Below are 15,795 nucleotides of genomic sequence, written 5' to 3'. Positions count from 1 at the left end.
TGTGTGTGTGTGTGTGTGTGTGTGTGTGTGTGTGTGTGTGTGTGTGTGTGTGTGTGTGTGTGTGTGTGTGTGTGTGTGTGAAAACAGGAATTGGTGTTGACTTTCTCTGTGTATATAGGTAAGCATTAAGCACAACCAGACTCAGCTGGGGGACTTCACCAGGAGAGCAGATAAACTGGAGGAGTACACCAACACCTGCAAGTAAGTCATGTGTTGTGTATGTTACTGGTTACTGATGAGCGAAAAAATAGATACAGTTGAAGTCGGAAGTTTACATACACCTTAGCCAAATACATTTAAACTCAGTTTTTCACAATTCCTGATAAATAATCCTCGTAAAAATTCCCCGTCTTAGGTCAGTTAGGATCACCAGTTTATTTTAAGAATGTGAAATGTCAGAATAATAGTAGAGAGAATGATTTATTTCAGCTTTTATTTCTTTCATCACATTCCCAGTTGGTCATAAGTTTACATACACTCAATTAGTATTTGGTAGTATTGCCTTTAAGTTGTTTAACTTGGGTCAAACGTCAAATGTTTTGGGTAGCCTTCCACAAGCTTCCCACAATAAGTTGGGTGAATCCTGACAGAGCTGGTGTAACTGAGTCAGGTTTATAGGCCTCCTTGCTTGCACATGCTTTTTCAGTTCTGCCCACAAATTTTCTATGCGATTGAGGTCAGGGTTTTGTGATGGCCACTCCAATACCTTGACTTTGTTGTCCTTCAGCCATTTTGCTACAACTTTGGAAGGATGCTTGGGGTAATTGTCCATTTGGGAGACCCATTTGGGACCAAGCTTTAACTTCCTGACTGATGTCTTGAGATGTTGCTTCAATATATCCACATAATTTTCCTTCCTCATGATGCCATCTATTTTGTGAAGTGCACCAGTCCCTCCTGCAGCAAAGCACCCCCACAACATGATGCTGCCACCCCCGTGTTTCACAGTTGGGATGGTGTTCTTGGGCTTGCAAGCCACCCCCTTTTTCCTCCAAACATAACAATGGTCATTATGGCCAAACAGTTCTATTTTTGTTTCATCAGACCAGAGGACATTTCTCCAAAAAGTACGATCTGTGTCCCCATGTGCAGTTGCAAACCATAGTCTGGCTTTTTTATGGCGGTTTTGGAGCACTGGCTTCTTCCTTGCTGAGCGGCCTTTCAGGTTATGTCGATATAGGACTCGTTTTACTGTGGATATAAATACTTTTGTACCCGTTTCCTCCAGCATCTTCACAAGGTCCTTTGCTGTTGTTCTGGGATTGATTTGCACTTTTCGCACCAAAGTACTGTCATCTCTAGGAGACAGAACGCGTCTCCTTCCTGAGCGGTATGACGGCTGCATGGTCCCATGGTGTTTATACTTGCGTACTATTCTTCGTACAGATGAACGTTGTACCTTCAGGCGTTTGGAAATTGCTCCCAAGGATGAACCAGACTTGTGGAGGTCTACAATAAAAAAAAATCTGGGGTCTTGGCTGATTTCTTTTGATTTTCCCATGATGTCAAGCAAAGAGGCACTGAGTTTGAAGGTAGGCCTTGAAATACATCCACAGGTACACCTCCGATTGACTCAAATTATGTCAATTAGCCTATCAGAAGCTTCTAAAATCATGACATCATTTTCTGGAATTTTCCAAGCTGTTTAAAGGCCCAGTCAATTTAGTGTATGTAAACTTCTGACCCACTGGAATTGTGATACAGTGAATTATAAGTGAAATATTCTGTCTGTAAACAATTGTTGGAAAAATTACTTAAAGTAGATGTCCTAACCGACTTGCCAAAACTATTGTTTTCTTAATAAGATATTTGGTTGAAAACGAGTTTTAATGACTCCAACCTAAGTGTATGTAAACTTCCGACTTCAACTGTAGTTACAAATCACAATATTATTTTGGACAATAAATAGATACTTTGACTTCAAAGTATTTTGGACAATTTCTTTGTAGATTTTTGCTAGGTAGCACTAGTCGGCTGTACCTGTGCCAAAACTCAGCAATTTTTTATCCTATAGTGTGTTCTCCATCTTCTTTTTAAATATTGAATCAACATGTTTTCAGCACTTATTTCCATGACTGATCACTCATTTTATAAGGCTCTCTCTCGTCTATCTGCAGCAGACATATAGTGAGCAATATGTTTGGAACATCAAATTGCAATTAAACCTTAGTAACGAATCGCAATACATAGAATCATGAGAACCACGATACATATCGTATCGGCATCTAAGTATCATGATAATATCGTATTGTGAGGACCCTGGCAATTCCCACCCCTATTGTATATGTGTGTTGCTGTTATTTTTTGAAGGAGAACACTACTTAAATACTTTTGTCAGTGTTAAGCACCCCATTCTTTATAAAGCTTCTCTTGGCTGTGCTGACATACTAAACTACTGAGAGAAAGAGCGAGAAGGAGAAAGAGAGAGGAGAGAGTGAAGGAGAGAGCGATAGAGAAGGAGAGAGCGATAGAGAAGGAGAGAGAGAGAGAAAAGGAGAGAGTGAAGGAGAAAGGGAGAGAGGGAGAAAGAAGGGAAAAAGAGTGACAAACTGTGTTTTTCTTCTGTTCAGGAGTTCTCTGGAGGAGTCTCATCAGCAGGAGGAGGTGCTGTCTGCGGAACTGCAGAGAGGGAGGGTGAGGGGGGAGGAGGTGAACCAGGAGTTAGGGGAGGTACTGGGAGAGCTGCAGAACGCCAGGCTGGACAGCCAGGAGAGTAAGAGGCAGCAGCAACGCAACGAGGTCCTGGAAAACCTCCGCAGACTCTACCCTGACACACTGGTGAGACATCCCTAGACATCCCTGTCTCACTGCCACCAACACCTCATTAGATCAAACTGGGTATATATCATCTTCCATAGTGCACCCACCCCTCATCTCTTATTGGAGTCATTTGAATGTGAGCTTGTAGGGATTGCCTTGGCAGCAATCTTGTTTAGGATCTCATAGAATCTTGAGATATTTTAAGATCCTGTTACTAGTATCCAGTAAGATCTATCTGAAGGTCTTGTAGTATCTTCCAAGATCTTTGTCAGCATCCAGAGGAAGATTTCTGCCAGGGTGTGTTTGTTCCTCTATTTCCCAGTTTGGTCGTCTGGTGGACCTGTGCAGCCCCATCCATAAGAAGTACCAGCTGGCCGTCACCAAGGTGTTTGGACGCTACATGAACGCCATAGTAGTGTCGTCAGAGAAGGTGGCTCGGGACTGCATCCGCTTTGTCAAAGAGGAGAGGGCCGAACCAGAAACCTTCTTACCCATAGATTACCTGGACGTGAGTCAGTGGACACAGAAGGAGAGATTGTTTGTAGGCCTACTCCTTCATTTAAAAAAACAACAACAAAACGGTAGCTCCGCTACGTTTGCTATAAAGCTGAGGGATGGGGGATGGAGAAACACAACCAGAACTACCTAAAACTAACAACAGAGGCTTTGATTAACACACAAACCTCACTGAGTCTGTCCCACCTCCCTGTCCCTTCCCAGGTGAGCCCTCTGAATGAGCGGCTGCGTGGGGTGCGTGGAGCTAAGATGATGGTGGACGTGGTGCAGTGTTCCCCTACTGCTCCTCAGCTGAAGAAAGTCATCCAGTTTGTGTGTGGCAACGCTCTGGTCTGTGAGACACTCAAAGAGGCCAGAGCCATCGCCTTCGACGGGCCTGAGCGACTCAAGGTGAGTTAGTCAGTCATTCAGCTTGTTTGAGGGCTATGGGATTCAAGGTGATATATAGATTAGTAATTCTGCGCAGTCCGACTGCAATGTACAGTAGACAATCTCAAACATGCACAATTAGTCAGTCAACCAGCAAGCCAGTCAGAGTTCCCCCCATCCACTTTACTGTGGTAGCACCCACCTCAATATTTTCCCCCAGACGGTGGCTCTGGACGGTACCATGTTCTCCAAGTCAGGGGTGATCTCTGGGGGCTCCAGCCACCTGCGGAGCAAGGCCCGGCGCTGGGACGAGAAGGACATGACCAAGCTGAAGGAGCTCAAAGAACAGCTGACTGCAGAGCTACGTGTGAGTCTGGGTCTTTGCACACGTTCAGAATCTAGATTTTGAAAGTCTGGGAATCTAATACATTTTTTATTATTGTAAGTCTTGATTCTATAATATGCACTGCTAAACCGCAAACTTATTCTCTCTGGCTCAGGGAGTGTAGTTTTTCTGACCAACTTGAAGGGGAAGATTATATGAGACAGTCCTTTATTTCCACTTCCTGTGTCATGTGACAGGGTCTGGTGAAGCTGAAGCGTAAGGAGCCTGAGCTGAAACAGATCCAGTCTCAGGCTCACGGGGTTCAGACCCGTCTGAAGTACTCCCACACTGAACTGGACACCCTCCGCAAGAAGAGCATTCCCAACTGCCACGCGGTAAACTACACTAACACTGTTACTCTGACTACACCATCTGCAAACCACCACTTCTACTTGAATTCAACATGTGTCTACTTATTTTTACTCCAACAAGAGCATAGTAAGCCATCAACAGTTTTTCAGCTTATCAAGTCTTGGGTGATGTTTTTGAGTTTTGAAAATGTATGCACTCTACTGTAAGTCTCTCAATACTGTCAGAGTTTTCTCCATCTGTGGCCCATGTCGCGCACATCTCATGTCTTGACAACTTGCATGTCTCTCCCTTCAGGAGATGTCTCGCCTGGAGGCTGAGCTGGCCAACGTGGAGTCTCAGCTGGAGATGCAGAAAGAGAACATGGAGGTCAAGGAGCTGGAGATGAAGAAGCTCCAAGACAGGATCAACCAGGTCAGGACGCACCGCTACCAAGACTATTTAGAATAATGCCTAAATTGGCAGGTAGCCTAGCGGTTAAAAGCATTGGGCTGGTAACCAAAAGGTTGCTGGTTTGAATCCCTGAGACGGCTAAGGGGGGGGGGGGAACTGTCGATACGCCCTTGAGCAAGGCACTTAACTCTAATTTCTATTGTAAGTCGCTTTGGATAAGAGCATCCGCTAAATAGCAGACACCTGTTATTAGTGGCGTGTCATAGCTAACACAAACAACACCAAGGTTTTACATCAATTAGCAGACGCTCTTATCCAGAGAGACTTACAGTAGTGAGTGCATACATTTTCAAAACTCGAAAACATCGCCCAAGACATGATAAGCTGAAAAACTGTTGATGGCTTACTATGCTCTTGTTGGAAAAGAAGAAAGTAGACACATGTTGAATTCAAGTGGGAATTGAACCCACAACTCCAGAGTGGGAAGTGCCATGCTCTACCAACTGAGCCACATGGGACTATACTTTTACATAATTTAGCAGACACTCTTATCCAGAGAGATTTACAGGAACAACGTGCCCTTGATCAAGATCACATTAACAGATTTTTCAAATTATCAGCTTGGGGATTCGAACCAGTGACCTTTTGATTCCTGGCCAAACGCTCTAACCGCTAGGCTACCTGCCGCACTAACAAATATTTGTAGTATGTCACTGCCATAGAGTAGGAACGTTCTGCCTACTATGTCTAGGGGGACGAGGTTAGTGGTAATGTTGTTGTTATTGTTCTGTGTTCAGATGGAGGACGTGGTGTTCTCAGACTTCTGTACTGAGATAGGAGTGGCCAACATCAGGGAGTATGAACAGGAGCATCTCAAACAGCAGCAGGATGTAGACAGGAAATGGTACTGGACTGGACCTCCCCACATTACATACAGTATATATGGTCTATGGAACGATGATGCTAACAAGTTTATATGGACTGATTGTACAGTATGCTTGTTCTTATATGGTGTACAGTGCATTCGGAAAGTGTTCAGACCCCTTGACTTTTTCCCAATTTTGTTACATTACAACCTTATTCTAAAATGTATTAAAGTGTTTTTTCCCCCCTCATCAATCTACACACAATACCTCATAATGACAAAACAAAAACAGGTCTTTAGAAATTTTAGCAAATGTATTAAAGATACAATACGGAAAAATCACATCTACATAAGTATACAGACCCTTTACACAGTACTTTGTTAAAGCTTCTTTGGCAGCGATTACAGCCTCAAGTCTTCTTGAGTATGACACTACAAGCTTGGCACGCCTGTATTTGGAGAGTTTCTCCCATTCTCCTCTGCAGATCCTCTCAAGCTCTGTCAGGTTGCATGGGGAGCGTCGCTGCACAGCTATTTTCAGGTCTCTCCAGAGATGTTTGATCGAATTGAAGTCCTGGCTGTGGCTGGGCCACTCAAGGACATTCAGAGAAATGTCCCGAAGCCACTCCTGTGTTGTCTTAGCTGTGTGCTTAGGGTCATTGTCCTGTTGGAAGGTGAACCTTCAACCCAGTTTGAGGTCCTAGGTGCTCTGGAGCAGGTTTTCATCAAGGATATCTCTACTTTACCCCGTTCATCTTTCCCTCGGTCTTGACTAGTCGCCCAGTCCCTGTCGCTGAAAAACAGCCCCAGCACATGATAGTACCACCACCATGCTTCACCGTATGGATGGAGCCAGGTTTCCTCCATACGTGACACTTGGCATTCAGGCCAAAGAGTTCAATCTTGGTTTTATCAGATCAGAGAATCTTGTTTCTCATGGTCTGAGAGTCCTTTAGATGCCTTTTGGCAAACTCCAAGTAGGCTGTCATGTACCTTTTACTGAGGAGTGACTTATGTCTGGCCATTCTACCATAACGGCCTGATTGGTGGAATGCTGCAGAGATGGTTCTTCTGGAAAATTCTTCCATCGCCACAGAGGAACTCTGGAGCTCTGTCAGAGTGACCATCGGGTTCTTGGTCACCTCCCTGACCAAGGCCCTTCTGTCCTAATTGCTCAGTTTGGCCGGGTGGCCAGTTCTAGGAAGAGTCTTGGTGGTTCCAAACTTCTTCCATTTAAGAATGATGGAGGACACTGTGTTCTTGGGGACCTTCAATTCTGCAGAAATGTTTTGGTACCCTTCCCCAGATCTGTGCCTCGACACAATCCTGTCTCTGACCTCTGTGGACAATTCCTTCGACCTCATAGCTTGGTTTTGCTCTGACATGCACAGTCAACTGTGGGACCTTCTATAGACAGGTGTGTGCCTTTCCCAATCATGTCCAATCAATTGAATTTACCACAGGTGGCCTCCAATCAAGTTGTAGACACATCTCAAGGATGATCAATGGAAACAGGATGCAAATTAGCTCAATTTCGAGTCATAGCAAAGGGTCTGAATACTTATGTAAAAAGGGTATTTCTGTTTTTTGTATGTAGATTGATGAGGATAAAAGTAATTTAATCAATTTTAGAATAAGGCGTAACAAAATGTGGCAAAAGTCAAGGGGTCTGAATACTTTCCGAATGCACTGTATATTGTTCGCAATATTATTATATTTTTTCTGGCATCTCCTCTCCCACATCTCTTTTCTGTCACTGCCTGAGTGTAATCAACCCCCCTCTCTTTTCCCACCCCTCTCCCAGGTTGGAGTTTGAGTCTCAGCGGACCTGTCTGAAGGCCCAGTTGGAGTATGAACAGGGTCAGCTGGAGCAGCAGAGGAAGAAGATGAAGAAACTAGAGGAGACCATCGCCAAGGAGCAGAGCAGAGTGGAAGAACAGAAGCAGGCAAAACATACCTCCTCTCCTCCTCCATTCTCTCCTTTTCTCAACTTCCATCTCATGTTATCTCCTTTCTTGTCCCTTCATACCTCCCTTCCTTCCCTTTTCCCATCAGCTTCTCAAGTCCTCCTCTAAAATCACACATAATGTAATCCCAGTGTTGTGTTGTTCTCTTGTGTCTCCACTAGGAGGAGGAGAAGCTGCTGGTGGTGATGGAAGAGAGTCAATCTAAAGTGTTGGATCTGAAGAATCATCTGCTGGGGAAGAAGACCCAGGCTACTGACTCTAAGGCCCAGGTGGACCAAACGATGAAGAGCCTTCAGGAGTGCTCCAGGTACTACTGACTGTGGCTGTTCTGCTGTCAGTTATTTTTGTCCAGTGTATCAAATTGATTGCAGGTCACTTCACTGGTCTCATCGCCCTCTCTAAAAGCTGATCTTCTCCTCTCTCTGCCCTATCCCTCTTCATTCTCTTTATCTCCCTCCCCCTTCTCTTCTTCCTTTCTCTGTCCCCTCTCCGTGTCTAACCCTTCTCCCCACCAGAGAGCAGGTGAAGCTGCAGAGGGAGGTTATCTCAGCTGAGACAGCCCTGGAGCAGTTGAGGATCTGGAAACACAACCTGCTGCTAGGTTGTAAGATCCAGGGCCTGCCCATCGCGCTGCTGTCTGGCAGCTTGGACGAGATCAGTGAGGTGCAGGTAGGACAGACTAGAGACCACAGGAGGGTGGTAGCACGTTAATTGGGGAATATGGGCTCGTCGTAATGGCTGTAATCGTAATGTTTTTTATGTGTTTGATGCAGTTCCATTTGCTCCTTTCCAGCCATTATTATGAGCTTTCCTCCCCTCAGTAGCCTCCACTATCAGAGACAGAGTGAGGGGGGGGGGGCATAGACCAGGGTAGTGTGCAGTAGGGCTGTAAAATCCAGGACCTGCCCAGATGACGGGCTGTGTTCACGTTCTCCTTTCTTGTACTGAATGTGTATTGTGTACTTGGATGTACAGTTGTTTACCTCTCATATGTGTAATTCAAATTCACTATCGGGGGAGAATAAAGTTCTATTCCTCTTATGTCTGATTGACTGTTCTGGCCTTGTCAGCTGGACTCAGAGTCACTCACAGAGAGCACCTGCACCACTATGGACATCTACGAGAGAGAGGCACTGATGGTCATCGACTACTCTGGCCTGGGAACTGAGCTGAAGGTAGACCTCATTAATCAATCATCAATCTACAGTATCCCTTCTCAGTCTCTTAGCTTTAAGAACTGATCACTATCATACAGTTAATGTACTGTATTCATCCCAGAGGACAGTTATGTATCTAACGTTATGCTGTCCAAACGTGTGTGTGTGTGTCTTTATGTCCAACAGGATCTTGCAGGGGAGGAGGTGGACCCCCAGGTAGAGCGTCTTAAGGAGACAGTGTCCTCTCTAGAGGGGGTCCTACAGCGCTCCACAGCCCCCAACCTTAAAGCCCTGGAGAAAATGAGGGAGGTCAAGGACAAATTCCAGGGGGTGGTGGACGGTACAAAGTGCAAAATAACACCTCAATACACCAACTGTATAGTGCAGACACACACCTCATTACACAAACGCTATCGCTTAACTTGTCTTGGTGAGTGTATTGTGGGAACCCATTGAGGGCCCTAAAAAGTTAAAACCCAGAGGAAACAGGTTTTAGTGACAAACTTTTAAGATGCTAGAGTAGCATATTTAAAATGCATTGCAGCATTTGTTCTCCCAATACCACGGCGGGACATAACTTTTTAGTCCCTACAGATCTTTGATTGACTTATACATTTTAAATAGCCAGTTAAAAAAAAAAAAAAGCCATATTCAGTGAGGTTCCATACATTTAAAAAAAACTTGACAGGGATAACACAATAAAGTTAATAACTTTTTTCTGTTGTGGTCCCTTAAAGTTCATGGTGCAATACATATCTGTGTGTGTGTATGGCTGAATGATGTTCATCTGATTGCCTCTGTCTTCCTGTGTGCTCCAGCGTTTGATGCCAGCACCAAGGCAGCCAGAAGGAGTAACCAGGAGTTTGAGCAGGTTAAAGCCAAACGCTTCAGACTCTTCAGTCAGTGCTTTGAACACGTCTCTGTCGTCATCGACCAGATCTACAAACAACTGTGCAGGAACACCAGCGCTCAGGTGTGAAGGCTTTACTCATACAGAAACACTTGTACACACACACACACACACACACACACACCTGAAAGCAATCTTCATACTACTGTGTAATAGACACACTTATCAGGTTTGTGGTGTGTAGTATGTGTAGTGTTTGTAATGTGTGTGTGTGTAACAGGGTTTGCAAAAGGTCCTTGAGGTGCTTAAAGTACTTCCATTTGGTACTCTGAAATTCAAGTACTAGAGTACCTTGAAAATCTGACATTTTCTCAAGTAGGTACTTCAAAAGTACTTCAATTCAAATGAGAGGAGAACATGATCAAATACATTTCTAAAAAATATCAGAAAAATGTATTGGTCTTGCAAATTAATTTCCAGGTAGACTACCAAGTTTATTTCTTTGCGCGTTTCGCGCTGTGGTTGCCAGGCGAGCTCACTCATTCCACCCACAATGCCACTGAGCCAGGCAGTTACAGAACTGACTGATTAGGCACCGCCAAATGTCACGTTGATAGCTAAAATGTCGGGCAAATGTAGATACAATCCTGCCTTTTGTGCTTATGGAACATTTCTGGGATTTTTTATTTATCACACCAACAATAAGAAGAGACTTGCTTTGGCCAAGAAACACAAGCAATGGACATTAGACCAGTGGAAATCTGTCCTTTGGTCTGATGAGTCCAAATTTGACATTTTTGCTTCCAACCGCGGTGTCTTTGTAAGACGCAGAGTAGGTGAACGGATGATCTCTGCATGTATGGTTCCCACCGTGAAGCATGGAGGAGGAGGTGTGAGGGTGCTTTGCTGGTGACACTGTCAGTGATTTATTTAGAATTCAAGGCATACTTAACCAGCATGGCTACCACAGCGTTCTGCAGCGATACGCCATCCCATCTGCTTTGCGCTTAGTGAGACTATCATTTGTTTTTCAAGAGGACAATGACCCAACACACCTCCAGGCTGTGTAAGGGTTATTTGACGAAGAAGGAGAGTGATGGAGTGCTGCATCAGATGACCTGGCCTCCACAATCACCCGACCTCAACCCAACTGAGATGGTTTGGGATGAGTTGGACCGCAGAGTGAAGAAAAAGCAGCCAACAAGTGCTCAGCATATGTGGAAACTCCTTCAAGACTGTTGAAAAAGCATTCCAGGTGAAGCTGGTTGAGAGAATGCCAAGCGTGTGCAAAGCTGTCATCAAGCCAAAGGGTGGCTACTTTGAAGAATTTTAAATATATTTGTATTTGTTTAACTTCTTATGGCTGCAGCCCGACGTCGGTACACTTATGACAACAGCCAGCTCAAAGTGCAGGGCGCGAAATTCAAAAGATATTTTTTTTAAATATTTCACTTTCACACATTAACAAGTCCAAGACACCAGATGAAAGGTACACATCTTGTGAATCAAGCCAACATGTCCGATTTTTAAAATGTTTTACAGGGAAGACACAATATGTAAATCTATTAGCTAACCACGTTAGCAAAAGACACCATTTTTCATTACTCCACCAGTTATTTACTCCATCAGTAGCTATCACAAATTCGACCAAATAAAGATATAAATAGCCACTAACCAAGAAACAAATTCATCAGATGACAGTCTGATAACATATTTATTGTATAGCATATGTTTTGTTAGAAAAATGTGCATATTTCAGGTATAAATCATAGTTTACATTGCAGCTACAGTCAGAAATTGCACCGAAAGCAGACAGAAAAATTACAGACACCAACGCCAAATAACTAAATACTCATCATAAAACATTTCTGAAAAATACATAGTGTACAGCAATTGAAAGACAGGCATCTTGTGATTCCAGACAATATTTCCGATTTATCAAGTGTTTTACAGCGAAAACAAAATGTAGCGTTATATTAGCTTAGCACAATAGCCAGAAACACTTGGGCGCCGGCGACTACGGCAGATATATGAAATAACATCATAAAATGGGTCTTACTTTTGCTGATCTTTCATCAGAATGTTGGACAAGGTGTCCTTTGTCCAGAACAGTCGTTGTTTGGATTCAGAACGGACACTTTCCCTCTTCATTTAGCAAGCGCGCTAGCCGGGTGCCACGACACTCTCCATGTCAACAAACGGAAGAGAACGGAACACAGCAAAACTCCCGAAAAAATTTCAATAATCTGATGAAACCATATTGAAAGAACATACTTTACGATGATATGGTGACATGTATCAAATAAAATCAAAGCCGGAGATTGTAGTCGCCTATAACGGAAGCTAAACAAAAGGCAATCACACTGTCCAGCTCGCGCTATTCAGAGTACCGAAAATGGTGGACACGAGATTCCAAGATGATGTGTTCCAACTCAGATCGAGATAATCACCTCATTTCTTCTCTCACAGCCTCTTGACAACCAGAGGAAGGTGTATGACGTGTATGTATACTAATAGGTCTTGTGCCCATTTATAGGCATGAAGAAGAACAGAGCATCGATTTCAGACGTTCCACTTCCTGGTCAGGAAAAGTGCTGCAGAATGAGTTCTGTTTCACTCAGAGAAATAATTCAAACGGTTTTAGAAACTAGAGAGTGTTTTCTATCCAATAGTAATAATAATATGCATATTGTACGAGCAAGAATTGAGTACGAGGCCGTTTGAAATGGGCACATTTTATCAGGCTACTCAATACTGCCCCTTGCAGCCCAAACAGGTTAACACTTTTTTGGTTACTACATGATTCCATATGTGTTATTTCATAGTTTTGACGTCTTCACTATTATTCTACAATGTAGAAAATAATAAAAAAAATACAGAAAAACCTTTGAATGAGTAAGTGTGTCCAAAATGTTGACAGGTACCGTAGTTTACCCACCTTTATTTACCACTACATCACTGAAACCAACCAATCCACACCGTGTAATGTGCATAAAAAGTCGTCCAAGTTTGACGTTGCGAGCATGGGTGAATCGGCCCTGAAGCGCCACATGAAGGGGGAAAGACAACACTGCTTCCTGCGCTGGCGCCACTTCTACATTATGGAGTTTTTTTGTCAATTGCCTCATTCACAGGGTGCCTGCGATATTCAAGCGGCAGCCGTGCTCCTGCCATTCTGGTGGCTGATCACATGCCGTTTTCCTCACTGGCAACTCGCCCTTCTCCCGACCGGCGACACTAAAGCTGCCAGTCGGAAGCAAGATGCTTTTTTGTAGCTATTAAGTAGTAGATTCCATAAATGGCCAATAAATACAGTCATTAAGTTGGAATTGTGTAGTAATGTGAATAGGACATGTGTTCACCAGTAGGCATGTCCCAAAACTCTGCTCATCACTACTCAAATTACAACACCATCATTACTGACTTACCACTCCTGTATGTAATAAATAAGTAGTGAAACACGTATTATTGAGTGGAACTTCTAAGGTAGTGATGACTAGTAAGTTAGTTAGTTTTTTTCATGAGGTTGTGGCGATATACTGCCATCTGGTGGTGACTAGAAACAATTGCGTAATAGGAAGTATTACAAATTGATGGTCCTTGAAAATAAATGTTAGTGCTTGAAAAAGTCCTTCAAAGTCCTTGAATTTGACTTGCCACTGTCTGTACGAACCCTGGTGTAATGTACGGGTGTGTATATGCCTGAATGTGTGCTGCTCCCTCCAGGCCATTCTGAGTGCTGAGAACCCAGATGAGCCCTACCTGGATGGCATCAATTACAACTGTATTGCTCCTGGGAAACGCTTCATGGCCATGGACAACCTGTCTGGAGGTGAGAAGGCCATCGCTGCCCTGGCTCTGGTGTTCGCAATACACAGGTGAGAGAGAAAGAGAAAATGTTCATGGCTGTGGACAACCTGTCTGGAGGAGAGAAGGCCATCGCTGCTCTCGTGTTGGCTTTACACAGCTAACACACACAGCAGACATGAGTTTTGCCCATCAGTATACAGCACTGAACCACTGTCTGATGTTTGTGTTTTCTCAATCAGCTTCCGTCCAGCTCCGTTCTTTGTCCTGGATGAGGTTGATGCAGCCCTGGACAACACCAATATTGGCAAAGCAAGTTGACATTTTAATTGTGATTAAATATGGGCTGTAGCTACGAATATGGCAATATGGCTGACCTGTCTGTCTCTCTGTGGATGCAGGTGACCAGCTTTATCAGGGAGCAGTCGAGAGAGAGCCTCCAGATCATCGTCATCTCTCTAAAGGAGGAGTTCTACTCTAGAGCTGACGCTCTGCTGGGGGTCTACCCTGAGGTACAGTACCAAAACACCTTTATTCCAGACCAACTTTCTCTCGCGGCCTGGTTCTGCTGCCTCTTTCTCAGTGCGTCTTTCCTCGTATCGTCTCTCCCTGTCTTCTTCCCAAAACACCAAAGAAGAACCTAGGTTGCTTTCCTCCAATGTGTCTTGAGAAGGAGGCGAGGATATCAGTCCCTGTGACTTAACTGTCTTTCTTTTTCTCTCAGTTTAACGAGTACATGTTCAGCCGCATGCTGACGCTGGACCTAAGTCCCTATCCTCTGAACGAAGAGAACGGATCAGAGAGAGAGAAGGAGATGTAAAGTAGGAAAGAAAGAAAGAAAGAAAGAAAGAAAGAAAGAAAGAAAGAAAGAAAGAAAGAAAGAAAGAAAGAAAGAACAATCAAAGATATACTGTATTGGCCTGATGTGATAGACCCTGACAGCTGATTTCCTGTTTCTCTTGGGATAGTACTTAACCAATCTTCAATTGATTGCCAAAAGCATTCACCTAAAATGTTTGTTTATTAAAGTTAATATATTGCTTATTGTTACGTAGATTTTTATTCTAGAGGTTTGAGCATGTTGTACTCCCTCTCAATACTTTTCTATCATTGTTTAGCTTGAAGCATTTTAACATACCAGGGTTCGATTTCACTGTTTACTGTTGTACTTTATATTTAATATAAATCGTTTCCTCTTTATATTGTCTTTGTGTTCTTTTGGACTGAATTATCTATTCATCATTACAACCCAAAATCCCTGTAATCACACAGATCAAATGGCATTGTGGAATGTGAATAGTGGATAACAGGTGGCAGCAGTGTGTCAGCTTATGAGCTGTAACAAGGATTTTCAAATATACCATATTATTACAGGTCAATGAGGACATTTGATTACAACCATTTTTTTAAATGTAAAAACCAGCCTACTTTAAATATGCATTAGTGGTTTGGCTGAACCTTCACATGCCCCGACTGACTGCTGTTTTCAGCTGCATTTGGGTTTCCACTATATACCACATCCATAGTCAAAATTGGCTAAATGGTAATAATTCATGAAAACAAAAATTTGCTTTTTGGTCTTAATTTAGGGTTAGGCATAAGGTTGGCAGTGTGGTTAAGGTTAGGTTTAAAACAATTATGTATACAAACCCTGGATTGCTGATGCAATGTATAGACCACAGAGTCTTTGAAGCCAATGTTCACCCATACTGGCAATCCCCAGTAGAAGCAGTCCTCCATAGGAATGTTCAAAGGACATAATTACTTGTATTTAAATGTTTTTTTGTTGTTGTAGTGGGGAAAGTAACATTAGTACTCTTTTTTTTAAATACTTGAAGGCGAATATATTGATATATTTTTTATTTGTATGTTTAGCTCACATAATAATTTAAAAGTAGGCATTAAGGTGTCTGTAATAAATCAAACGTGTCAAAAAATAACCTAGACATGAATGAATACATTTCTATACCTTCCAAAATATTTTTTACAATGGAGGAGTAAGGTTGCTAACTTCCCTTGGCTCATAATTTGGACCGACGATAAAGATGGCCGCAGGGATTCCCCAAGGGCATAAGGCGAGGGTAAATGGAGGAGGGTGTGTCTTTTATGAGTTTAAAACGTGCTTGGAATGCAGCCTCCCTTTAAAATGTGTATAAACCCAGGATGACTAATTGTAATTAAGCTACCGCGCAGCCATCTTGCTAACAAGCCCCTCAGTGAGTGTACAATTATGTTCAATCCGTGGCATGAAATGCCCCATAATTCATAATTGTACATCCGCTAAGAAAAGTCAGACTAAACTTAAAACCAACATTAATATGGAGAAGTCAACATACAAGTGTAAGTAAAAACAAATGTAAATAAGTTAGAAATTGTGTTACGAATGCACATGACGGCTCAAACACTTATCATAAAAG

General features: G+C 43.1%; 1 protein-coding gene across 1 annotated transcript in view; it reads left to right on the top strand.

Annotated features, from left to right (window-relative positions):
• Window positions 1–15,795, top strand: part of smc1b (structural maintenance of chromosomes 1B) — a 28,363-nt gene that overhangs the window by 4,367 nt on the left and 8,201 nt on the right. Inside the window, exons 8-25 of the mRNA XM_039016934.1 lie at window positions 124–201; window positions 2,571–2,778; window positions 3,083–3,268; window positions 3,481–3,666; window positions 3,866–4,012; window positions 4,228–4,365; window positions 4,637–4,753; window positions 5,530–5,636; window positions 7,402–7,543; window positions 7,726–7,871; window positions 8,080–8,233; window positions 8,635–8,739; window positions 8,908–9,061; window positions 9,540–9,694; window positions 13,298–13,449; window positions 13,621–13,690; window positions 13,780–13,890; window positions 14,103–14,194. Coding sequence (XP_038872862.1) covers window positions 124–201; window positions 2,571–2,778; window positions 3,083–3,268; window positions 3,481–3,666; window positions 3,866–4,012; window positions 4,228–4,365; window positions 4,637–4,753; window positions 5,530–5,636; window positions 7,402–7,543; window positions 7,726–7,871; window positions 8,080–8,233; window positions 8,635–8,739; window positions 8,908–9,061; window positions 9,540–9,694; window positions 13,298–13,449; window positions 13,621–13,690; window positions 13,780–13,890; window positions 14,103–14,194 — 2,448 coding nt within the window. The remainder of the gene's footprint in view (window positions 1–123; window positions 202–2,570; window positions 2,779–3,082; window positions 3,269–3,480; window positions 3,667–3,865; window positions 4,013–4,227; window positions 4,366–4,636; window positions 4,754–5,529; window positions 5,637–7,401; window positions 7,544–7,725; window positions 7,872–8,079; window positions 8,234–8,634; window positions 8,740–8,907; window positions 9,062–9,539; window positions 9,695–13,297; window positions 13,450–13,620; window positions 13,691–13,779; window positions 13,891–14,102; window positions 14,195–15,795) is intronic.

This window comes from Salvelinus namaycush, chromosome 21, assembly GCF_016432855.1.
Source record: "Salvelinus namaycush isolate Seneca chromosome 21, SaNama_1.0, whole genome shotgun sequence".
Taxonomy (NCBI): domain Eukaryota; kingdom Metazoa; phylum Chordata; class Actinopteri; order Salmoniformes; family Salmonidae; genus Salvelinus; species Salvelinus namaycush.
This window is presented reverse-complemented; position numbering and strand designations above follow the sequence as displayed.